The 24258-nt window shown below is 40.6% G+C and overlaps 2 protein-coding genes across 4 annotated transcripts in view; both read left to right on the forward strand.

The window, feature by feature from the left end:
- NOP10 (NOP10 ribonucleoprotein) lies at window positions 1230–2505 on the forward strand. Its single transcript, XM_001925450.5, has 2 exons — window positions 1230–1390; window positions 1687–2505. Exons 1-2 carry the CDS (start codon window positions 1337–1339, stop codon window positions 1825–1827), a joined length of 195 nt encoding a protein of 64 aa, XP_001925485.1. The 5' UTR covers window positions 1230–1336; the 3' UTR covers window positions 1828–2505.
- The window catches only part of SLC12A6 (solute carrier family 12 member 6), a 101548-nt gene continuing 82283 nt past the window's right edge, over window positions 4994–24258 (forward strand). Inside the window, exons 1-2 of one of the 3 annotated variants that reach the window (XM_021099330.1) lie at window positions 4994–5439; window positions 5708–6638. In XM_021099330.1, coding sequence (XP_020954989.1) covers window positions 6368–6638 — 271 coding nt within the window. In that variant the 5' untranslated portion in view covers window positions 4994–5439; window positions 5708–6367. Of the gene's footprint in view, window positions 6639–24258 lie in introns of all 3 variants that reach the window. The other 2 variants (XM_021099329.1, XM_021099331.1) reach the window with 2 other exon arrangements.

The raw sequence follows: 24258 nt of genomic DNA on the forward strand, positions 1-24258 counted from the left end.
TGGCTGTATTTTCTGAACCAAATTCAGAGCACATAGTCTGTGTACTTAAGGATCAAGGGAACAGAATGTTTGAAATTAGGGTTGTCTTAGAAGATCAAGGGCATTGAATTGCTGTATACATATCATTTCCTTGGAAAGCTGTGCTGCAGTTCCCAAACTGTCCACTACCATCAGCTCTGCAGTCCACAGAAGGCTTAGCCTTAACCCTGGCTGAAAAGCCTCCCATTCCATCAAAAACTGCTATTCAGCCTAAAATTTCAAGAGCAAAAAGTCCTTCTTTTTGTTTGTTATTTTTGTTTAAAATTTTTGTTAATAATCTTAATTTTTTAAATGGTAATATGTCAGCATGGTTCAAAAGTCAAACTATGCAAAATGAAATATAACAAGTCTCCAACCATTCCTTTCCTCTGGAACCGAGTTATTTACCCCAGGGAAAACCAAATTTCCTCTGAATCCTTGCAAAGGTATTTTATGCAATTATAATAAACACAAACTATACTCTTTTTAAAAAAGCTTTCAGCTTTTTCTGGTTATAAACTTAATATATATTACAACGTTTCTGCCGTTATAAATAATAACGGCCACCTTCGTAAAGATATCTCGGTTCCAAATTCATTGCTTTAACTAGAAGTCCTATAAGGAGAATTTGTACGTTCTTTTAAAAATTCGAAATACCCCTAAGGGGTGCGTCTTATTAGCTACTCACCACTATAAGAATGGGCGTTGAATTTGTGGTAGAGACTTGAGTTTGAATCTTGGTTCGACCATTAAAACATACTTCACCAGTTTCATAAAATAACTTCACGCTCTTTTCGCTGTACAGAATATTGAATACCCATCATGCACTCTTTACCGCCAATACTTTGAAATAGGGCGAGGGAACCGGATGTAAAAGAGGGGAGGGAAGAAAACCTTCTTCTTTCTTCCCTAAAGTAAAAGGGGTTCTGGGTCCTGGAGCCCTGGTTTCTCCAGGTAATAGAAGCTCACTGCCTCTGAAATGGGTGTGTATCTTGTGATAAAGACAGGATTTTATTCATTAATGTTCAATCTATATCCATCCCTTCCCCCCACTGACGCCAAGCAGTGCCTAGCACACAGTGGGCACACTCCACGTGTCTCATAACGCCTGCAAGTTTGCAACTGGATTGCAACTGGCCAAGTCCTGCGGTAGTGCCCCCTTCCGGCCGGCTGGAGAAAGGCCTAAGTTGGACTACATTTCCCGGCGTGCTTTGAGAGCGAGACTTCCGTCTATACCGGAAGGAAGTTGCCAAACACTTTAGGCCTTCAGTTAGAAGCAGCTGCGGAAGGACCTGCGTCTACTGGCTTCAGCGTGATCATGTTTCTCCAGTATTATCTCAACGAGCAGGGAGACCGGGTCTATACCTTAAAGGTGAGAAGAAACAGGTTGTAAATGGGCATGACGAGAACTGTAGTTGGGAGGGGCGGTCAAGGCAAGCCAGTGAATTGCCTGCCTGGGTGAGGGGAACTAGAAAGCCCAGAAGCTACGCGTAGTAGAAGCAGGAGTGTCTGGCTCCTGGATCCGACCGTCGCGTGTCCTGTCTTCATGTTTACCTTTTTCCGCGTTGCCCCCTCCCCATCCCAGGCCCCATCTCTCATGACTCTCAGTGATAGGGTTTTCTCACCACTCCATTACTGAGATTTGTTATCTCTTTCCTCCTCGAGCAGAAGCTCGACCCCACGGGACAACAGACTTGCTCGGCCCATCCTGCTCGGTTCTCCCCAGACGACAAATATTCTCGACACCGGATCACTATCAAGAAACGCTTCAAGGTGCTTATGACCCAGCAACCGCGCCCCGTCCTTTGAGAATCTCTTAAAATTGTATGCTGCCTGCTAGCGCTCAAGAGACTGTGCAACCAAGCTCTTCGATCTGTGAGCCTTGAAGATTTACTCCAACCCTTGCTCATTAGAATCCGGTCTCATCATTGCCTTTGATCATGCTTGTTGTGAAGCAGTCATGCTAGCATTCCCTTTAAAGGGAAAAAGTTTGAATCTTTTTTTTCATACTTTGAATCACTGCCATGTTATTAAAATGATTTGAAAGAGCTCTTATTTTGTATGTTGTAAGAAGAGAGGATTGGTTTAAAAACAAACGAGGGAGATGAGAGGGAAGAGTACCCCAGGGATACAAGACTTCTTGGTGGCTGCTGTAGCAGTAGTGCTATGCTATGAGTCATAGGAGGGGGCTGGGGAAAGGGAGGAAAGCTTGAGAAAGACTCATCTGCAACAGCCACCTTCACTTGGCCAACCGTTGTGAATAGGAATGCCTTTATGTGTGTTTACTGACCCTGTGGAAATATTCCCAGGCCTTTAGTTCTTTCCATCAAGGAATTCTCTTCTTACATACACCTAACTTCACATTCTGTCTGCTATGTGGAATTCTACATGGATCTTAATTTAGAAGATGAGGCATGAGAGATTCAAGCAGGGATTTTTATTTTTCATGCTCCTCTTGAGGGATCATTTTTATTAAATTGTGGAGGATGTCTTAGGCCTTGAGCTTCTGTCATGGGGTAATCACAAATTTTTAATCCGATTACTTCATAATAGAGGGATGATGAGGCATAATATTGTATACAGGTATCCAAGAAATCCGGGAGTTTCCTGGTGGTCTAGTGGTTAGGTAGGACTCTGCGTTTTCACCCCTGCAGCCTAAGTTCAATACCTGGTCTGGGAGCTGAGATCCCATCTCAGGCCACTGCATGCCTCCAGCCAAAAAAAAAGAAAGAAAGAAATGCTAATGCTAACTTGCTTTTTCCATTCCTTAGGTTAATCGACTCACTATTTCCTAATCTTCTCATTTCTGGCTTTTGACGTTGAATTTAAACGTTTTCTTAGTGCCACTGATTTAAAATTGCCTTTTGGAGATTGCATCCAATTGTACAATCTTCTTTTCCTACATAGGCTTCCAGAAGCAGATGTGACTTAAATAAGCGCAAATCTGATTTATCAAGAGTGGTCCTGGAAAGGGGTAAATGTGCTTCTCTTGGACTCTGATGTTCGATCATCCCAGCAGAAAAGTTATAGTTGTTGACTGCTGAGGGGGAAAAAAAAAACAAAAAACTCTAGGGAGTTCCCGTTGTGGCACAGCGGAAACAAATCCAACTAGGAACCATGAGGTTTCAGGTTCAATCCCTGGTCTCACTCAATGGGTTAAGGATCTGGTGTTGCTGTGAGCTGTGGTATAGGCCGGCAGCTGCAGCTCTGATTAGACCCTTAGCATGGGAACTTCCATATGCAGCAGATGTGGCCCTAAAAAGCAAAAAAAAAAAAAAAGAAACCTCTGGACTTGGGTCACTGTTAATAGAAGGAAGACAGATGATTTCAAATCAATTACCTGCTTATGGGAATGGTGAAATGAGACACACTTCCTGTCAAGCAATTTTTTATTTCTTAGCCTGTTCACTTACAAGCTTTGAATCTGAGGTGTTTTAGAGTTGTCCCATTCTACCAGGGGGTAATGATTGAAGAAATGTTAGAAATTCTGCAAATGGTTAGGAAAAGAATCTGCCCTGGAAGTTTCTTTAAGCAACAGTCAATAAGCTAATTCTACCATTAAAAAAAAATATTGACTGTGATTCTGTCCTTATAAGTTAGCCCCCGCAAAAAAAGGATTAGTATTATTCTGTGCTACCTGCTGTGTAGGTTGAAATGAAAAGGCAAATTGGTTTGAATATACCAGACTTTTTCCTCAAGAGATCTATGTATTAACACTTGAGATGTACTCAAAAATGAGAGAAGAGTCTTTAGTATAAAGTGAATAAAAATATACTATCATTTGAAACAAAACTCTGTTGTAGAAATTCAGGATTTTTTTTTTTTCTTTTTTTAAACAAAGGGAGCATGTAAGATTTGAATGAACAGCAGGCCTGCCTGAGGAGAAAACTGATCTCTCAGGGAGGTAAATTTCTTGCTTTCTCAAGTAAGAAAGCTGTGAGCCTGAATTAAGAGACTCAAGCTTTGAAGAGATTTACATTTTAAATAGGAATTTTTCATTTTGTTACCTGTATCTTCTTAACCAGACTTTGGATTTTGTGTGTCATTTGATAAAAGGGATTTCTTGGCTCAGGTCTTAAGTACAGTTACGATCTAGTGCTAGAATGATCTTAAACATTTCCACCTATGCTGAGCAAGGAAAGCCAAGTCCCAGATTCTTGAATTCAAATGTCTTAATTGAAGCTTAGAAAATAACTTTCAAACAAAACATTGATGAGTCAAAGTTTATTGAACACCTCTATTCATGCATTAAATAAATGTGCCAAGAACAATATATGCTGGTGGCAGTAGGGAAAACACTGGGACTGGAGTCAAGAGAAGATATCTCAATGTCTTTTCCTCCAAATCTAAAAGACATTTTCTTTAATGGAACTTTCAATCTGACTAGAAAGTGAACAGCATTTTTTTTTCCGGTTTTACTGAAGTAAAATTGATAAAATTGTACATATTTAAGGTGTATAACATGATAATTTGCTAATGTATATACATCGTGAAAGACTATTTTTTTCCAAAGGACAGGAAAAAGAAAAAAAAAGCACAAAGTGTGTTTAACTTGAGCATGCAATGCTTTAGAATAGACCACTGCATTAAAAACTTTAACGAGGGTCATACCTAAATATATGGTATTGAGAGTTTTGTAATTTTTAAAGAAATTATGAATGGTATTGTCAGGCATGCTCTGACAAAAAAGATAATTTTTTGAGGTTGTGAGGGCATGGAGCAGCGCCTGCTACCCGAGTCATCTCCACCTCCTAAGTGTGTTAGTGCAATACTGCAGGACCAAGAGGGAGAAGCATTCATTATTCTCTGATGCCCACAGCGCAAAACCCCGCCCCACAACTAACTACAATTCCCGTCGTGCTATGGGCCTCTCTAGTTTGGCCCCCCCTCCTCTGGACCCCCAGTCCTGCGGCGACGCGGGCGAGCGCATGCGCTCAGCTCTCTCCGCCGCCTCGAGGGCCGCAGAGATTGGGCGGGGCTTTCGGGCGCTCGCGGGACGGTTCCGCCCTTCGTCCTCTCCCCTAGGCTTCTCTTCGGACCGTTAACCTCGAATGAGGAACGAGCAGGGAGGAAAGGGAGGGGCTGCGGCGGCGCGGGCACAGCCCGCCGGGCCCGGGGCCGGGGGCGGCGAGGTCACGTAACTGCTGCTCTGGTGTCTGGCCGGGGAGGGGGTTCCCTCCCTGGCGGTCCGAGCCCTCCAGCGCACGCTGCGGCTCGGAAACAGTTACTGGCTCGTAAACAACAGCTGCGCGCGCACCCGCATCAGCTGGCGCCGGGATCCCGCACCTGAGACCTCCTCCTCCTACCCTCATCCTCGCCGCTCTCTCCTTCTCAGCCAGGGCCAGCCTGCGAGGCCTTTCTCCTCTTCTGTTAAGACCCGAAGGAAGAAGAGCGAGGGGCTGACCTTGCGCCGGAGCCCTGGTAGGGGAGAAAGCGTCTCCGGCAAAGGGGTGGCCCGTCCTGTCACACGGAGGCGAAACCCGCGAGCCGGTCGGGGGTTGGATGGACTAGCAGCAACCTGCCACGACCCTCAGTGAAGTGCCGCTAGCCGCCTCCTCCCAGATCCCAGGGACCTTTCTGCCAGAAGAGCGGGCGGGCCACCCCCGCAGACTTTTCGGAGGCAGGAATAAGGTCTGCCCCTGCAGCCTCCTCTGCTCACCCGTCTCTCCTCATTCTCCTCTATCCACAGTGTGCGGTATTTTTCCCGTTATGCATGCGCACCTCTCCCACCAGACCCAAGTGGATTATCGGCCTCAGAAACATCGGGTGGCTCTACACACACCTCCTCCCAGCCAGACCTGTGGGGTATTCACCTGATACACAACAGGTGGCCGGTGGACACCATTTCGAAATTTGATCTATGCTATATTCGCCTGATAAGGGTGGGCTTGTGCACACTTTGCTCAACTAGCCGTGGAACATTTACAAATAAAGGACTAACTACATCGGCGGAAACCTTAGGGACGGGAGGAGAAAGGCTTCATCACCTGCTTCACTGGGACCATAGCACTGAGCCCGCATCTCCGGACCAGAGGAGAAAACTAGATATCTCTTCATTCTGAAGGAACGAAGTTACCCGAGATTGGCATTGTTTTGTCCTTTTTTATTTCCTTAAATATTTTTCAGCTGCTGATAGTGGACTTTCTGTAATAGTCGGCTTGAATTCTGAGACTAAGAATTCTTATTTGGGGCTTTTCGTGTGTTGTAAATCAAGGTAATTGAGGGTTTTTTTTTTTTTTTTTAGTTATCTTTTCAACTTTTGCAGTCCAAAGTAGTCAGCGTTTAAGAGGAAGAGTTTTGTGGGATTTTTCTTTTTTCTTTGTCCTTATAAAGGAAAAGAAAAAGCAAAATGCATCCTCCAGAAACCACCGCCAAGATGGCTTCAGTTCGGTTCATGGTGACACCAACAAAGATTGATGACATTCCAGGTTTGTCAGACACCAGTCCAGACCTCAGCTCTCGATCCAGTTCCCGAGTACGATTTAGCTCCCGGGAAAGTGTGCCTGAAACAAGCCGGAGTGAGCCTATGAGTGAGATGTCTGGAGCCACCACTTCACTGGCAACTGTTGCCCTGGACCCAGCCAGTGACAGGACTTCCAACCCCCCGGATGCTACTGAGGGTAAGTAGAAAGGTAGATAACAGGATACTTCCATTCTGGCATATTTATCCAGGATGACTATATACTGTGAGATCATTTTTCTATTATGGAATAATTATCAGGCACTGGAGGACCTCTTTTTGAGATGCTCAGGAACCCTAAATAATGGTTAGTATAGTGGCTCTTTGCAGTAGTAATTTGGCATTGGCAAGATGGGAAGTAGATGTATGTTTTGAGGACTTCATTTTTGTCTCTTGGAATTGAAATGAGTATTTTGGTTAAGGATGAATATCAAGAATTTAATAATTTTTCAGCATGGAGAATCCTAAATTGTAAAATTTAGTGGAAGGCTATCTTTGGTGTTCTAACTATTACAGTTTGCTTTTAAGGCCGTTTACAAAGAGTAGTTATTAATCATATCTTAGTTATTGGCTTTCCTGCTAAGACTTCAGATATTGTATGACAGTATTCTTCTAAAAATTTTGTTTTTTATAGAGACAGTGGTTCAAGTAGCTAAGCTTATTCAGGGTGATGCTGGGTAGATCTGAGTGGGCTATCCTGTGGAATGGAGAATTATAAAGAGGCTTTTAGGGCCTGATTCTCACCTAATTGTTTTACTTTGAACTTTCCATGAAATGTACTGAGTACTGAGTCTTTGTAGTCAGGAAGTAGCCTGCAAACCACTTCTGACTTATGTTGACCATTGCAGACCTTTAGCTCCTTAAACCAGTTTGTGTCATCAGGCTTGGAGGTTTTCATTGGATTTAGTGAGAAAGAGGTGATGGAAAAGAGAGATGAAATAAAACAGAGGTCATAACATTTTTTGGACTCTGAAGTAGAAAAGTTTGAGAAATGCCATTCTGCTGCATGTGTTAGTTTTATGCTATGTTCTAACTAGCATAGATCCATCTGGTAATGAAAACTTCTCTTAAGGCTCTGGAGTTCCCGTGTGGCTCAGTGGAAATAAACCCAACTAATATCCATGAGGATGCAGGTTCAATCCCAGGCCTTGCTCAGTGGGTTAAGGATCAGCCATTGCCATGAGCTGTGGTGTAGGTCAAAGATTGTGGCTAGGATCCTACGTTGCTGTGGCTGTGGCATAGGCTGGCAACTGTACCTCTGATCTGACCCCTAGCCTGAGAACTTCCATATGCTGCAGGTGCGGCCCTAAAAAGCAAAAAAAAAAAAAAAGGAATCTTAAAGGCTCTTAAAATAATAGTCTCCCCAAGATGAAAACCATAGCTTCCGGTGTCAAGAAATGTTGTTCCTCTAACCCAAAGGGTTCAGGAAACCAGAATGAGTTTAGTTCCTTATTTCTGTTTCTGGTTGTTGTGGTTTTTTTTTTCTTTTTTTTTTTTCGTCTCTTTGTCTTTTGTAGGGCCACACCTGTGGCATATGGAGGTTCCCAGGCTAGGGGTTGAATCGGAGCTGCAGCCACTGGCCTACACCACAGCCTCAGCAACACCAGATCCTTAACCCACTGAAGCCAGGGATTGAACCTGCGTCCTCATGGTTGCTAGTTGGGTTTGTTAACCATTGAGCCATGATAGGAACTCCTGTTTCTCTTTTTTTAGTGTTTCGGACAAGGTGGCTTTGTAAAATTTATAGTCCTAGAATTCACTTATCCTTGACTAATCTTTTTTTTTTTTTTAAATTAAGACATTACAGGTCAGTTCCTGGACTTCACTGTTTTTAAATCTTTGCAGACTTTACACTATGTCCCATGGTGTTAAAATTACATTATGGAATAAAAAATAATTTATCATTTTCTCTTCTTACAAATTAATTTTAAATTGTAGATTGAGTTTTTGCTCATCATACTGTCTTTGTAACATGCTGGTGTAATGTCATACTTGTTGTAAAAATACCAGGAAATAAATACTATAACAGTGTTTATTTTTTTTAATGCCAGAATTGTCCTGGCCTAGGAACTTCCATATGATGGGAGTGTGGCCATAAAATTAAAAAAAAAAAAAAAAAAAAGACTTTTTCAGTAATATGTTAGTAGTCTTGCAGAAACAGGATCCTTGTCTAGGCTGCTCTTCTTATCTATAAGCATTCTTTAAGGTCTAGAGTGGTATCGCTTTACACCATAAGGGTAAAACTGGGGACGTGTCTAGGTGAAATCTTATCTTGTTTAGGTGGGTACAGAAGTTAAAGCTTGGCTCTCCAACATATTTCTTAATGCTTGAATACTCTATGCTACTAGATGAAAGCGAAATTAACAGACCAGTGATCAAATTGCACTTTTCCCTAGAGTATTCTTGGGAAACGAGTTTCCTACTTTCCCAATGACCTACTTTTCTCTTTCTACCTTTTAAAAAAAATTCTTATGATGATGATCATCCTGTGATATATATTCCCCATCAGAGGGAATGAGTTAAAAATAGAATTATTTCACCTTTGGCCTTATAATATGCAGATGTCCCTATTAAACTTAGATGTAGGTCTTCAAAGGATGCTGTTGTCAAGAGAATCAAGGACATATGTTTATCTATATTAGTCTTTTGGCTGGATTTAGTATAGGAAAACAACTAATCCCTTTTCTACAATCGATTCTATCCTTAAGCGCAGAGTGTATTTCAGAATTGTGTTTGCTGTTTCAACATTTAGAATTCTGTGACTTTTCTAGGAGGAGGCCTTTCTATATCCTTTATTGGTTGCAGCATTGATATGATTCTCTTCTTTTCACACAATTCCCATACCTCCCACATTTCTTCCCACCTTAAGTTTCTTATCTTGTCATATACCTTTTATTCACATTGCATCACACAACCAACGGGTGTGTGTGTGTGTGTGACACAGGAAGTTTTAAATTCTTTTAATGAAGTTTTAAATTCTTATTTCTATCTGTGTTAATTTTTTTCTACTCTTGGCCTTTTGAATAGTAATTATCTGTCTGCCATCAAAGTATTTATAGTTTTCTTTCATTTTGTCAAGGTTCCGTTAGAATTTATGGGGAGTATCCAGTTGGTAAATACAATCAATCTTAGCACTCTACTTGCTTACGCATGAGGAATGCCTTGAAGATACAGAAGTAACGGTTGAGAGTGGATACCTCTGAACAGTTATGAAAATAGGGTGAAGAGTGGGAATTTTCCTTTATAAACAATTTAGAAGGGAAGGTACAATTTTTTTTATATTGAGACTATCACTTTGATAATTTAAAACAATTTTAAGAGGCTTAGCATGTTAATAGCGAACCTCAAATTCTGGTCAAACACCATTTATTTTTTTGGCCGCACCCGCAGCATGCAGAAATTCCCGAGCCAGGCATCAAACCTGACAACAGCAGTGACAACACTGGATGTTTAACTCCTAGGCCTCCAAGGAATTCTATGATGAGCATTTTCTACATTTGCCTCACAACCTTTTGGTTAACTTAAATGATTGTTAAAAATAATAATACCAAAATAAGTCAGACAACATATTTTTATATATCTTAAACAGGCTCTAATACATTTCCACCTTTTACAACTCAACAGTTACTTCCTGAGGCCCAGATATGTGTGTGAGGCACTCCAGTAGGAATTATAGGAAATACTTAGGAAAATATAGATAATCTATGTTTTAACTTTGGAGAGCTCATGGAAATAGTGGTGAAAATAATAGGAACAGTCTCACCAAACATTTACTGAGCACGTGTTATGGGTGTTAAGGATGCAGGGTGAGAAAGAGCATCCAGTAACTTCTAAGGAAAATTATGATCTAATAGAGAAAGAAACTAAATTTTCATTTAAGTTATAATGCTGTATGATAAATGCAGCAATAGAAGTATATAGCAAAATACAAAAAAAAAAGGCAAATTTTAGAATAATACAGTAAAAAAAAAATGCAGCAAAGGAGAGTGATGAACTGAGGAAAAATGGAGACTGGGGAGACTAGAGGACTTGGTGAGGTAAAGTGATAGTGAAAGATGTGGGATTAAAGACTGTAGACAGTTGAATGTTTGAGTTAATGGATTCAAAAGTGGGGCAGCTCCAGTGTTAACATGATCCATTGTGCAGCCTGGAAAGTGAGGTTCTGAAGTGGAGTAAAAATAAAAGCAAGTTGAGGAGTTCCCATTGTGGCTCAGCAGGTTAAGAACCCAACTACTGTCCTTGAGGATTCGGATTCTATCCCTGGCCTTTCTCAGTAGGTTAAGGATCTGGTGTTGTCACAAGCTTCAGCATAGATCACAAATGCAGCTCAGATCTCAAGTTGCTGTTGCTGTGGCTGTGGTGTAGGCCGGCAGCTGCCGCTCCAGTTTAGTCCCTAGCCTGGGAACTTCCATATGCCACAGCTGTGGCCCTAAAAACAAACAAAAAAATAAAAGCCAGTTGAGACAAGGAACTTAAAGTATACCAACTTTGAGGCTGGCTGTCACCAAGTTTTTATTGAGAGCTCTTAGCAATAGAGATGCAAAAATAATTTAGATAAACCCCTTCTTCAAGGAGCCATATTCTTTCTTAAACCTTTTTGTCATTCAACCCCACATCCAGATAGAATAAATGAGTTATTTATGTCTCTATATCTCTTATACAGAATACTACTATAGCACATATTTAACTTAATTTTGGGTTATTATTTCACTTTTTGTGTTTGTTTACATTTTATGTTTCTTAATTAGGCTGTGAGGATCTTGAGGACAGGAACACAAAGTTTTCTTTGTATCTTCAGAGCATCATGTTGTTGAATTATGTTTTATTTGGTGGATTTACTAGGACCTAAAGCCCAGAAAACATTCCTCTCAGCTCTGAGGGACTATTATGAACAGGTAAGAAAGGAGCTGGGATATACAGGAGTTTTTGCAAAACAAACAAACAGAAAAAACAAGTAGTTAGAACATGAAAAGATCACTGTTAAAGAAAAATCTGATATCTTCAGTTAATGAATTTAGTGCTTTTCTAAGCATAAGAAGATACAAGATTCGGTGCTTGTTGGTATCATTCCTTTGAGATGTACCTTAGCTATCTAGGGCCAGTATCCTATTTTTCTCCATTGAAAGCCCCCTTAGGGTAATTGGAGGTGGTGAAGTGACTGATGGCTTCATGGCCTCAACATCCTTTGTTCACTGATTTGGTAGGCAGCATTCTTTGTCCGTAGTATTTAAAAGCTCTTCAACTGATTTTTTTTTTTTTAAGTATAGTTGATTTACAGTGTTATACCAATTTCTGCTGTACAACAAAGTGACTCATATATGTGTATATGTATATGCACATATACATACATATATACATATACATACATGTGTGTATGTATATGTATATGTATGTTTTTTTTTTTTTGTCTTTTGCCTTTTTAGTGCTGTACCTGCAGCATATGGAGGTTCCCAGGCTAGGGGTCTAATTGGAGCTGTTGCTGCCTGCCACAGCAACTCCAGATCTGAACTGTGTCTGCGACCTACACCACAGCTCACGGTAACGCAGGATCATTAACCCACTGAGTGAGGCCAGGGATTGAACCCGTAACCTCATGGTTCTTAGTCACATTTGTTTCTGCTGCGCCATGGTGGGAACTCCTACACAATCTTTTTTTATATTCTTTTCCATCATGGTCTATCCCCAGAGACTGGATATAGTTCCCTGTGCTATATAGTAAGACCTTGTTGTTTATCGTTTTTAGATGTAATAGTTTGCATCTACTAACCCCAAACTCCCAGTCCATCCCTCTCCCTCCCTACTCCCTCTTGGCAACTACAGGTCTGTTCTCTATGTCTGTGAGTCTGCTTCTCTTTTGTAGATAGGTTCCTTTGTGCCATATTTTAGATTCAACGTATGTGATATCATATGATATCTGACTTACTTCACTTAGTATGATAATCTCTTAAATCCATCCATGTTGCTGCGAATGGCATTATTTCATTCTTTTATATGGCTGAGTAGTATTCCATTGTATATATGTACCACATCTTCTTAATCCATTCATCTGTCAATGGGCATTTATTCAGGTTGTTTCCATGTCTTCGCTATTGTGAATGGTGCTGCTGTGAAGATAGGGGTGCATATATCTTTTTGAATGGTAGTTTTATCTGGATATATTCCCAGCATGATATAATAATTCCCAAAGAAGTGCGGGATCTGAGTCCCGTCTGCAACCTGCACCACAGCTCACAGCATCGGCGGATCCTTAACTCACTGAGCAAGCCAGAGATCGAACCCACAACCTCATGGTTCCTAGTCAGATTCGTTAACTGCTGCGCCACGGGAACTCCAACGGTATGTTTCTTGACTCCAGATTTGCATAAATTTTGCTTTGTTATTACCTGACTGGAATGGAAAAGAAGGAAGAAGACCCTCCTGTGAATCTAAGAGTCTTATAAAAATTATGCTTTTCTATGTTAGGCCTGTTAGAATAAGGAGAATGTGGGGGTTTTTGTTGTTTTTTGTTTGTTTGTTTTTGCTTTTTATGGCCGCATCTGTGGCATATGGAAATTCCCAGGCTAGGGTCCAATCAGAGCTGCAGCTGTCAGCCTATGCCACAGCCACAACAACTCGTGATCCCAAGGTCCGTCTGTGACCTGTGCAACAGCTTGTGGCAACACTGGATCCTTAACCCACTGAGCCAGGCTAGGGAGCACACCTACATCCTCATGGATATTAGTTCATTTTGTAACCTGCAGACCCACAAAGGAACTCCTAAGAGGAATATTTTTATTTTATTTTATATTTTATTACTCAATGAATTTATTACGTTTATAGTTGTACAATGAACATCACAATTCAATTTTATAGGATGTCCACCCCACAACTCCAGCACACCCCCCACCCCCCAAACTGTTTCCATTGGAAACCATAAGTTTTTCAAAGTCTGAGTAAGTATCTATTCTGCAAAAAAGTTCATTGTGTCCTTTTCTCAGATTCCACATGTCAGTGAAAGCATTTGATGTTGGTATCTCATTGTATGACTGACTTCACTTAGCATGATAATTTCTAGGTCCATCCATGTTGCGAAAAATGCCGGTGTTTCTTTCCTTTTATTGGTTGAGTAATGTTCCATTGTGTATATGTACCACATCTTCTTGATCCACTCCTCGGTTGATGGACATTTAGGTTGTTTCCATGTCTTGGCTATTGCAAATAGTGCTGCAATGAACATTGGAGTACATGTGTCTTTTCAAGTCATGGTTTTCTCTGGGTAGATGTCCAGGAGTGGGATTGCTGGATCAAATGGTAGTTCTATGGTTAGTTTTCTGAGGAATCTCCATCCTGTTTTCCACAGTGGTTTCACCAATTTACAATCCCACCAGTGGTGTACTAGGGTTCCTTTTTCTCCACGACCTTTCTAGCACTTATTGTTTGTAGACTTTTTGATGATGGCCATTCTGGTTGGTGTAAGGTGGTACCTCGTAGTGGTTTTTATTTGCATTTCTCTAATAATGAGTGATGTTGAACATCTTCTCATGCGTTTTTTGGCCATCTGTATGTCTTCTTTGGTCTGTTTAGGTCTTCAGCCCATTTTTTGATGGGGTTTGTTTTTGTTTTTTTTTTTGGTGTTGAATGGTAGAAGGTGTTTATAAATTTTGGAGATTAATCCCTTGTCAGTCGATTCATTTGCAAAGATTTTCTCCCATTCTGTGGGTTGTCTTTTTGTTTTGTTTAGGGTTTCCTTTGCTGTGCAGAAACTTTGAAGTTTAATTAGGTGTCATTTGTTTATTTTTGTTTTTACTATCATTACTCTAAGAGGTGGATCTGAAAAGATGTTGCTGTCATTTATGTGGGAGAGCGTTTGGCCTATGTTTTCCTCTAAGAGTTTTATAGTGTCTGGTCTTCTATCCAGGTCTTTAATCCATTTTGAGTTTATTTTTGTGCATGGTGTTAGGGAGTGTTCTAATTTCATTCTTTTCCATGTGGCTGTCCAGATTTCCCAGCACCACTTATTGAACAGGCTGTCTTTTCTCCATTGTATATCCTTGCCTCCTTTGTCATAGATTAGTTGGCTGTAGGTGCGTGGGTTTAATTCTGGTCTTTCTCTCCTGTTCCACTGATCTATATTTCTGTCTTTGTGCCAGTACTATATGGTTTTGATTATTGTTGCTTTGTAGTATAGACTGAAGTCTGGGAGCCTGATTCCTACAGCCCCATTTTTCTTTTCCAGGATGCCTTTGGCTATTCTGGGTCTTTTGTGCTTCCAAACAAACGTTAAAATATTGTGTTTGAGTTCTGTGAAAAATGTCCTTGGTAATTTGATAGGGATTGCATTGAATCTGTAGATTGCCTTGGGTAGTAATAGTCATTTTGATAATATTGACTCTTCCACTCCAAGAGCATGGTCTTTCTTTCCTTCTATTTATGTCATCTTTGATTTCTTTCATCAGTGTCTTATAGTTTTCAGAGTACAGGTCTTTTGTCTCTTTAGGTAGGTTTACTCCTAGGTATTTTATTCTTTTGGATGCAATGGTGAATGGGATTGCTTTCCTAATTTCTCTTTCTGATCTTTTGTTGTTAGTATATAGAAATGCTGTCGATTTCTGTGTATTAATTTTGTATCCTGTGACTTTGCCAAATTCATGGATGAGCTCTAACAGTATTCTGGTATAGTCTTTAGGATTCTCTAGGTACAGTCTGTCATCTGCAAACAGTGATAGTTTTACTTCTTCCTTTCCAATTTGGATTCCTTTTATTTCTTTTACTTCTCTGATTGCTGTGGCTAGTTATGTTGAATAGTAGCAGCAAGAGTGGACATTCTTGTTCCTGATCTCAGCAGGAATTCTTTCAGCTTTTCACCATTGAGAATGATGTTTGCTGTGGGTTTGTCATATATGGCCTTTATCATGTTGAGGTATATTCTTTCTATGCCCACTTTCTGAAGGGTTTTTATCAGAAATGGGTGTTGGATTCTGTCAAAGGCCTTTTCTGCATCTATTGAGAGGATCATATGGCTTTTATTCTTCAGTTTGTTAATGTGGTGTATCACACTGATGGATTTGTGGATATTGAGGAACACTTGCATCCCTGGGATAAATCCCACTTGATCATGATGTACAGTCCTTTTAATGTATTGTTGGATGCGGTTTGCTAGTATTTTGTTGAGGATTTTTGCATCGATGTTCATCAGTGAAATTGGCCTATGGTCTTCTTTTTTTGTGGTATCTTTGTCTGGTTTTGGCATAGGGTGATGGTGGCCTCATAGAATGAGTTTGGGAGTATCCCTTCCTCTGCAGTTTTTTGAAATAGTTTCAGAAGGATAGATGTTAGCTCTTCTCTAAATGTTTGATAGAATTTGCCTGTGAAGCTGTCTGGTCCTGGACTTTTATTCGTTGGAAGTTTTTTAATCACAGTTTCAATTTCAGTTCTTGTGATTGGTCCATTCATCTTTTCTATTTCATCTTGGTTTAGTCTTGGAAGATTGTACCTTTCTAAGAATTTGTCCATTTCTTCTAGGTTTTCCATTTTATTGGCATATAGTTGCATATAGTAGTCTCTTATGATCCTTTGTATTTCTGTGATGTCCGTTCATACCTCTCATTTTCATTTCTTATTTTATTGATTTGAGTCCTCTCTCTTATTTTCTTGATAAGTCTGGCTAAGGGTTTATCAATTTTGTTGACCTTTTCAAAGAACCAGTTTTTCGTTTCATCGATCTTTTTTTTTTTTTGGTTTCTGTTTCATTGATTTGTGCTCTGATCTTTATGCTTTCTTTCCTTCTACTAACTTTAGGTCTTATCTGTTCTTCTCTCTCTAGCTGCTTTAGAGGTAAAGTTAGGTTGTTTATTTGAGCTTTTTCTTGATTCCTGAGGTGGGCTTGTATTGCCATAAACTTTCCTCTTAGAACGACTTTTGCTGCATCCCATAGGTTTTGGAGTGTCGTATCTTTGTTGTCATTTGTTTCTAGGTATTTCTTAATTTCTTTTTTGATTTCTTCAGTGATCCATTAGTTGTTTAGTAGCATGTTGTTTAGGTTCCGCATGTTTGTGTTTTTTGCAGTTTTCTTCTTGTTGTTGATTTCCAGTTGGATAGCGTTGTGTCAGAAAAGATGCTTGACAGGATTTCAATTTTCTTAAAGTTACCAAGGTTGGATTTGTAGCCCAGGATGTGATCAATCTTAGAGAATGTTCTATGTGCACTTGAGAAGAATGTGTATTCTGTTGCTTTTGGATGGAATGTCCTATAAATATCTATTAAGTCCATTTGGTCTAATGCTTCATTCAGGGCCTGTGTTTCCTTATTGATTTTCTGTCCGGATGATCTGTCCATTGCTGTAAGTGGGGTGTTAAAGTCCCCACTATGATTGTGTTATTGTTGATTTGTCCTTTTAAGGTTGTTAGCAGTTGCCTTATATATTGTGGTGAACCTATGTTGGGTGCGTAGATATTTACACTTGTTATATCATCTTCTTGGATTGATCCTTTGATCATTATGTAATGTCCTTCTTTGTCCCTTAAAATATTTTTCATTTTAAAGTCTATTTTGTCTGGTATGAGTATTTCTACTCCAGCTTTCTTTTGATTCCCATTTGCATGGAATATTTTCTTCCATCCTCTCCCTTTCAATTTGTATATGTCCCTAGAAGTGAAGTGGGTCTCTTGAAGACAGCATATATATGGGTCTTGTTTTTGTATCCATTCAGCCAGTCTATGTCTTTTGGTTGGGGCATTTAGTCCATTAACATTTAAGGTAATCATTGATATGTATGTTCTTATTGCCATTTTATTAATTGCTTTGGATTTGTTTTTGTTGCTCTTTTTTCTTCCTTTCTTCTCTTTTTCTCTCCTCTTCTAGTTTGATGTCTATGTTTAGCGTTGTATTTGAGTTGATTTTTCTTTGTGTATCAATTGTAGATTTTTGGTTTGCAGTTTTTCTGAAGTTTTGATATGTGTCTATATGTATATGAGATTGTTTTAAGTTTTTGTTCTCTTAATTGCAAGTTCATCTCCAGTGTCCTGCATTTGTACCCACCACTTCTCATGGTTTCTGATTTTGGTGGCATAATTGTGCATGGATGATTTCGTATCTTGACTGTGTATATACCTTTACTGGTGAGCCTTGTCATTTGTGGTATTTTTGTTTCCTGTTGCTGTCTTTTCTTTTCTGCCTAGAGACGTTCCTTTAGTATTTGTTGTAAGGCTGGTTTAGTGTTTCTGAATTCTCTCAACTTTTGCTTATCTGTGAAGGTTTTGATTTCTCCTTCAAATCTGAATGAGAGCCTTGCTGGATAAAGTAATCTTGGTTAGAGGTTTTTGTCTTTCATCACACTGGGTATTTCATGCTACACTCTTCTGGCCTGCAGAGTTTCTGCTGAAAAATTTGCCGATAACCTTATCGGGGTTCCCTTGTATGTTATTTGTTTCTTTTCCCTAGCTGCTTTCAAGATTTTCTCTTTGTCTTTAATTTTGGTTAGTTTGATTAATATGTGTCTCGGTGTGTTCCTCCTTGGGTTTATTTTATATGGTACTGGTTGTGCTTCCTGGATTTGAGGGAGTGGTTCCTTTCCCATGTTAGGGAAGTTTTCGGCTGTTATCTCTTGGAATATTTTTTCTGTCCCCTTCTCTCTCTCTTCTCCTTCTGGCACCCCTATAATATGGATGTTGGTGCATTTAATGTTGTCCCAGAGTTCTCTAAGACTCTCTTCATTTGTTTTCAGTCTTTTTTCTTTTCTGTCCCACATCCATGATTTCCACTAATCTGTTCTCCACCTCGCTTATTCTTTCTTCTGCCTCCTGTATTCTGCTGTTGTCTGCTTCTAATGAATTTTTTGTTTCAGTTATTGTATTTTGCATCTCTTCTTGTTTATGTTTTATATCTTGTATCTCTTTGCTTAGTGTTTCCTGTAAATTATCCATCTTTGCCTCCAGTTTATTTGCAATGTCTTGCATCATCTTCAGCATCAACAGTCTAAAGTCTTTTTCTTGGAAAAAGAATCTCCTCATTGCTTAGCTGATTTTCTGGGGTGTTTTTTTTCTCCTTCATCTGAGTTATAGTTCTCTGTCTTTTCATTTTTATAGGTTTTTGGTATGGTGACCTTTTTACAGATAATAGAGTCATAGCCTCTCTTACTTCTGATGTCTGCCCCCCTTGTGGCTGGAGTAGGTACAGGTGCTGGATGTAGGCTTCCTGATGGGAGGGGCTGATGCCTGCCCCCGGTAGGTGGAGCTGATTCTAATCCCTCTGGTGGGTGGAGCTTTTTCTCTGGGTGTGATTAGAGGTGGCTCTTTGCCCGGGGGGTCTTTAGGCAGCCTGTTTACTGATGGGTGGGGCTTTGATCCCACCTGGATTGTTGTTTGCCCTGGTGCTTCTCAGCAGCTGGCTGACAGGTGGGGCCAGATTTTCCCAAAATGGCTACCTCCAGAGAAATGCATGCTGCAGAATATTCCCGAGAGCTTTGCTTCCAATGTCCTTCCCCCACAACAAGCCACATTCACCCGTTTTTCCAGGATGTCCTCCAAGAACTGCAGTTGGGTTTGACCCAGATTCCCTTGGAGACTTTGCTTTGCCCTGGGACCCAGTGCACATGAAAGTCTGTGTGTGCCTTTTAAGAATGGGGTCTCTGTCTCCCCCAATCCCATGGAGCTCTTGCACACAAGCCCCACTGGCCAGGTGCTCCTGGGGCTCTTTTTCCCAGTGTCCGACTCCCCACACATGAGAGTTTGATGTCGAGCTCAGAACTCTCACTCCTGCAGGTGAGTCTCTGTGAACCAGTTACTTCACAGTCTGTGAGTCTTCCTGCCTGGGAGGTATGGGGCTGCTTATATGGTGTAATTGCCTCTCCTACCTCTTGATGTGGCCTCCTCTTTGTCTTCTGGAGTAAGATATCTTTTTGAAAGTTTCTGGTCCCTTTAGTTGAAGATTGCTCAGCATTTGGTTGTATATTTTGTTGATTTTAGGAGAGAAGTTGAGCTCCAGTCCTTTTATTCTGCCAAATTAATCCCATCTTCCCAAGAGGAATGTTTTTAATGCTGATGTTTAAGGTGATTTGTAGTGACCTGTCAGGATGATATTTTGCTGGAAACATTCAGATCATGGCTGTTGTTTTTGCCTGTTCTGCCTAATAAATACTTCTGGTCTAGCCAGACATTTGTGCAAATTCCAAACTTCACTGGAGAAAGACAAATTGAATTTCATTCTCCCATCTTCTTGCCCTTGTCCTGACATAATCCACACAACTGCACCTGGTGGGCTTATTGACTCAGAATAATGCAAATCATATTGTTTATAAGTTCTTGGTGATATGCTTCTTAGTAGTAGCTGTGAAAATTTGGAGAGCCAGAGTTCCTGTTGTGGTGCAGCAGAAACTAATCCAACTAGGATGCATGAGGTTTTGGGTTCGATCCCTAACCTCACTCAGTGGGTTAAAGATCTTGCATTGCCATGAGCTGTGGTGTAGGTCACAGGCATGGCTTAGATCTGGCGTGGCTGTGGCTGTGTGGCTATGGCTGTGGTGTAGGCTGGTGGCTACAGCTCCAAAGAGACCTCTAGCCTGGGAACCTTCATATGCCATGGGTGCAGTCCTAAAAAGACCAAAAAAAAAAAAAAAAAAGGAAAAAAGAAAATTTGGAGAGCTATATTGTAGGAAATATGAAAACATTTTGTTTTGTGAATGTGTAAAACTATATTATTTTAATTAAATTTTGTATGTAAATGGAAAACCAAGAAGCTATTCTTCATTAAAATTCTGTTATGGAGTAACCAGTGTGGTGCAATGGGATCAGTAGCGTCTCTGCACTGGCATGACACAGGTTCGATCTGCAGCCCAGCACAGTGGGTTAACAGATCCAGCGCTGCTATTGCTGTGGCATAGGTTGCAGCTATCACTTGATGTGATCCATGGCCCAGGAACTCCATATGCTTCAGGGTGGCAAAAATAGAAAAAAAAAAAAATCCCATAAAAACCCTTTTAATAGTGCTTTGGCATACTGTGCAGAATCCCTGATTTATATGTGAAGATATGAGCACAAAACTGTAGAAAACGCAATAAAATACACTCACACACATCACCTTGTTTTTTGTTTTGTTTTGTTTTGTCTTTTTAGGGTCCCATCCGCAGCATATGGGAGTTCCCAGGCTAGGGCCCAAATCAGAGCTGTAGCTGTCGGCCTATGCCACAGCCACAGCAACCTGGGATCCGAGCCACGTCTGTAACCTATACCACAGCTCAGGGCAATGCCAGATCCTTAACCCACTGAGCAAGCCCAGGGACTGAACCCTCATCCTCATGGATACTAGTCGGGTTAGTTAAACCACTGAGCCACGACAGGAACTCCCAACACAGCACCTCATTTTAATTACAAAAATTCAATGGTTGATGAATAGGAAATATTACCACCATATTTGCTCAGTACTAAGGTGTATGTTTGTCATGTTGTTAATATTTCTGATACTCAAGTGCATTCTACCTTTGAAGAATTTTAAGCTATGTACAATCGGTGGAATTTACAGTTAACAAGATTTCACAATCATGTCAACATTGTAAGTCAATCCAAGAGGTTATACAGAACTTGACATTTTGAAGTTGTCTTAACCAAAAAAACGTAAGGGCTAAAGCTTTTTTTCTTTTTAAAATTAAAGTTTTTGGGGAGTTCCCGTCGTGGCGCAGTGGTTAACGAATCTGACTAGGAACCATGAGGTTGCGGGTTCGATCCCTGCCCTTGCTCAGTGGGTTAACGATCCGGCGTTGCCGTGAGCTGTGGTGTAGGTTGCAGACACGGCTTGGATCCTGCGTTGCTATGGCTCTGGTGTAGGCTGGTGGCTACAGCTCCGATTAGACCCCTAGCCTGGGAACCTCCCATATGCCGCAGGAGCGGCCCAAGAAATGGCAAAAAGACAAAAAAAAAATAAAAAATAAAAAAAATAAAATTAAAGTTTTTGTACTTGGAGAATTTCCCTTTGTGGCACAGTGGTTAATGAAGCCGACTAGGAACCATGAGGTTGCGGATTCGATCCCTGGCCTTGCTCAGTGGGTTAAGGATCCAGCGTTGCCTTGAGCTGTGGTGTAGGTCGAAGACGCAGCTCAGATCCCAAGTTGCTGTGGCTGTGGTGTAGGCCAGCAGCTACAGCTCTGATTAGACCACTAGCCTGGGAACCTCCATATGCCATGGGTACAGCCCTAGAAAAGACACACACACACACACACACACAAAGTTTTTGTACTTGGAAAGTATAAAATAGAAAACAACAGCTGTATTAAGGTATTAGGAAATGGCAGATATGTTTAGGTCTTAATCCCAACTTTAATTTTGGTTTTAGGTTTTTGGGTTTTTTTCTTTCAGTCTTTTCTGATATCTTAGCTGAGAATGAGAGCTGGGTTTCAGCTCCAGCTTCCTTGCTAAATTAATCAGTGGCAGCTTCTGCTTTCTTTTTTTTTTTTTAAGTGAGGCAAATAAGTGTTTATTAAGAGAAGGGAGAGAGAAGATTGGCATGGAGAAAGCACAGGCAGGCTGAGGAAGGGGAGACAGAGACAGAGAGAAAGAAAGAGCAAGAGAGGAAGTGCTGCTTTGCATTTTTTATTACTCAATTGCTAAGCCTTATTACATTTTTTTCTTTTTGCTTTTTTTTTTTTTTTTTGGTTTTTTAGGGCCACACCTGTGGCATATGGAAGTTCCCAGGCTAGGTGTCGAATTGGAGCTATAACCACCAGCCTACCCCACAGCCACAGCAACATGGGATTCGAGCCACGTCTGTGACCTATACCTCAGCTCATGGCAACACCAGATCCTTAACCCACTGAGCAAGGCCATGGATGAACCCCCATCCTCCTAGATACTAATTCGGTTTGTAACCTGCTGAATCACAATGGGAACTCCTGCATTTCTTAGACCCTTAAGAAATCCATGCAAGACATTCAATTGACAGCATTCATCTATTTACAGTTGGATCCATTTGGTTGGTAGCTTTAATTTTTGGCAAAGGGGAGTTCCTGCTGTAGGTCAGCAGATTAAGAACTGAGCTACAGTTTGATCCCTGGCCTCACTCAGTGGGTTATGGATCTGGCATTGCCTTGAGTTGCAGCATAGGCCACAGATGTGGCTTGGATCTCAAGTTGTGTAGCCAGCAGCTCCAGCTCCAATTTGACCTCTAGCCCAAGAACTTTCATATGAGGCAGGTAGGGCCCTAAAAAACAAAAAACAAATTTTTTTTTTTTTTTTGGCAAAGGGGCACTTGAATTTCCTCCATTTTATGACAAGTCTACTTTTACTTTTGGGATAAAGATATTCAGTTTTCATATTGCTAATTTTAAAAAAGAAGACCCTGGAGTTCCCATTGTGGTTCAGCAGTTAACAAACCCTGACTAGCATCCATGAGGATGCCGGTTCGATCTCTGGCCTCACTCAGTGGGTTAAGGATCTGGCATTGTTTGAGCTGTGGTGTATGTTGCAGATGCACTCGAATCCCGAGTTGCTGTGGCTGTGGTGTAGGCCAGCGGCTACAGCTCTGATTCGACCTCTAGCCTGGGAAACTCCATATGCCATGGGTGCAGCCCCAAAAAGACAAAAAAAAAAAAAAAAAAAAAAGGACAAAAGAAGACACCAATAAGTTTAAAACTCTTGTAAACATGTATATTTTTACTTTGAGAAGCTATGACAATTTCAATTCAACTGACATTTATCTTTATTTTGACAGCTAATTTCCAAATAAAATTTTAAGAATAGTAGGAGATAGAAAAAAATGCTTTCATATTAGATGAGGTTCTTTCCTTTGCTGAAAAAACATCAGTGTTAATATTTCTCATTTTAAAATAAGTCATTTTCTCTTGAACTAACATTGGATTTTACTTCAGAAGAAAGCTGAACCTGATAAATTTAAGTAACCTGCCCAGGGTCATACAAGTAATAAATTGAAGAATAGTGATTTGAACCCAGGGTGTATGATTCTAATATCAGTAGTCTTGTCATTACACTTTTTGTATTAACAGTGTTTGGCTCTGTTTAAACACTTATTAAGGTATAATTTTTTAATACAGTAGAGGTAGCATAAAAAAATGCCATTTTTATGTTCTGTGTACATTTTTACAATTATTTTGCTTGGCATTGGGGACATGAAAGGAAATAATTGTTGTTCTTTTTTTTTTAAGGTAGTATAATGACATGTTTCCTGAATAACTTAAGATTCTATGTTCCTAAAGGAAATCTGGCCTAAAAATGAATGTTTTACTGTGTTTTACACAAATGATCCCCAAATACCTAGGGCAGTGTCATAGTGCTGAATTACACATAGCTGCCAGTGCTACCTCTTTGGTTGGTATTCTTGGGGACCTGTCATACCTAGGCTATAAGGACATTCAGATAGCCATCTTATATAGGAAGTTACAAATATAATGAAAAAAGCAATGGTGGAAGCTGGGGGCTCCAAGTACTCAGAGGCTTTTCAAATGCCTTCTTTAGTGTTTGGATCAGTAGCCAACAATGGTGTAGCTATCAAATTAGCTAACTATCAGGAGTTCCCATTGTAGCTCAGTGGTTAACGAATCCGACTAGGGACCATGAGGTTGCGGGTTCGATCCTTGGCCTTGCTCAGTGGGTTAAGGATCCAGCGTTGCCTTGAACTGTGGTGTAGGTCACAGACGTGGCTCGGATCCCGAGTTGCTGTGGCTCTGGCATAGGCCAGCAGCTACGGCTCCGATTTGACCCCTAGCCTGGGAACCTCCATATGCCGAGGAAGCGGTGCTAGAAATGACAAAAAAAAAAAAAAAATTAGCTAACCATCAACTTTGCTACTATAGTCTCTAC

The sequence above is a fragment of the Sus scrofa genome, chromosome 7 (assembly GCF_000003025.6).
Source record: "Sus scrofa isolate TJ Tabasco breed Duroc chromosome 7, Sscrofa11.1, whole genome shotgun sequence".
Taxonomy (NCBI): Eukaryota; Metazoa; Chordata; class Mammalia; order Artiodactyla; family Suidae; genus Sus; species Sus scrofa.

Excerpts from the sequence above, each read along its gene's own strand:
- NOP10 (XM_001925450.5), top strand. The coding sequence starts at position 1,337 with ATGTTTCTCCAGTATTATCTCAACGAGCAGGGAGACCGGGTCTATACC. Across the intron at positions 1,391-1,686 it reads ACCGGGTCTATACCTTAAAG|AAGCTCGACCCCACGGGACA; the intron begins GTGAGAAGAAAC and ends CTCCTCGAGCAG.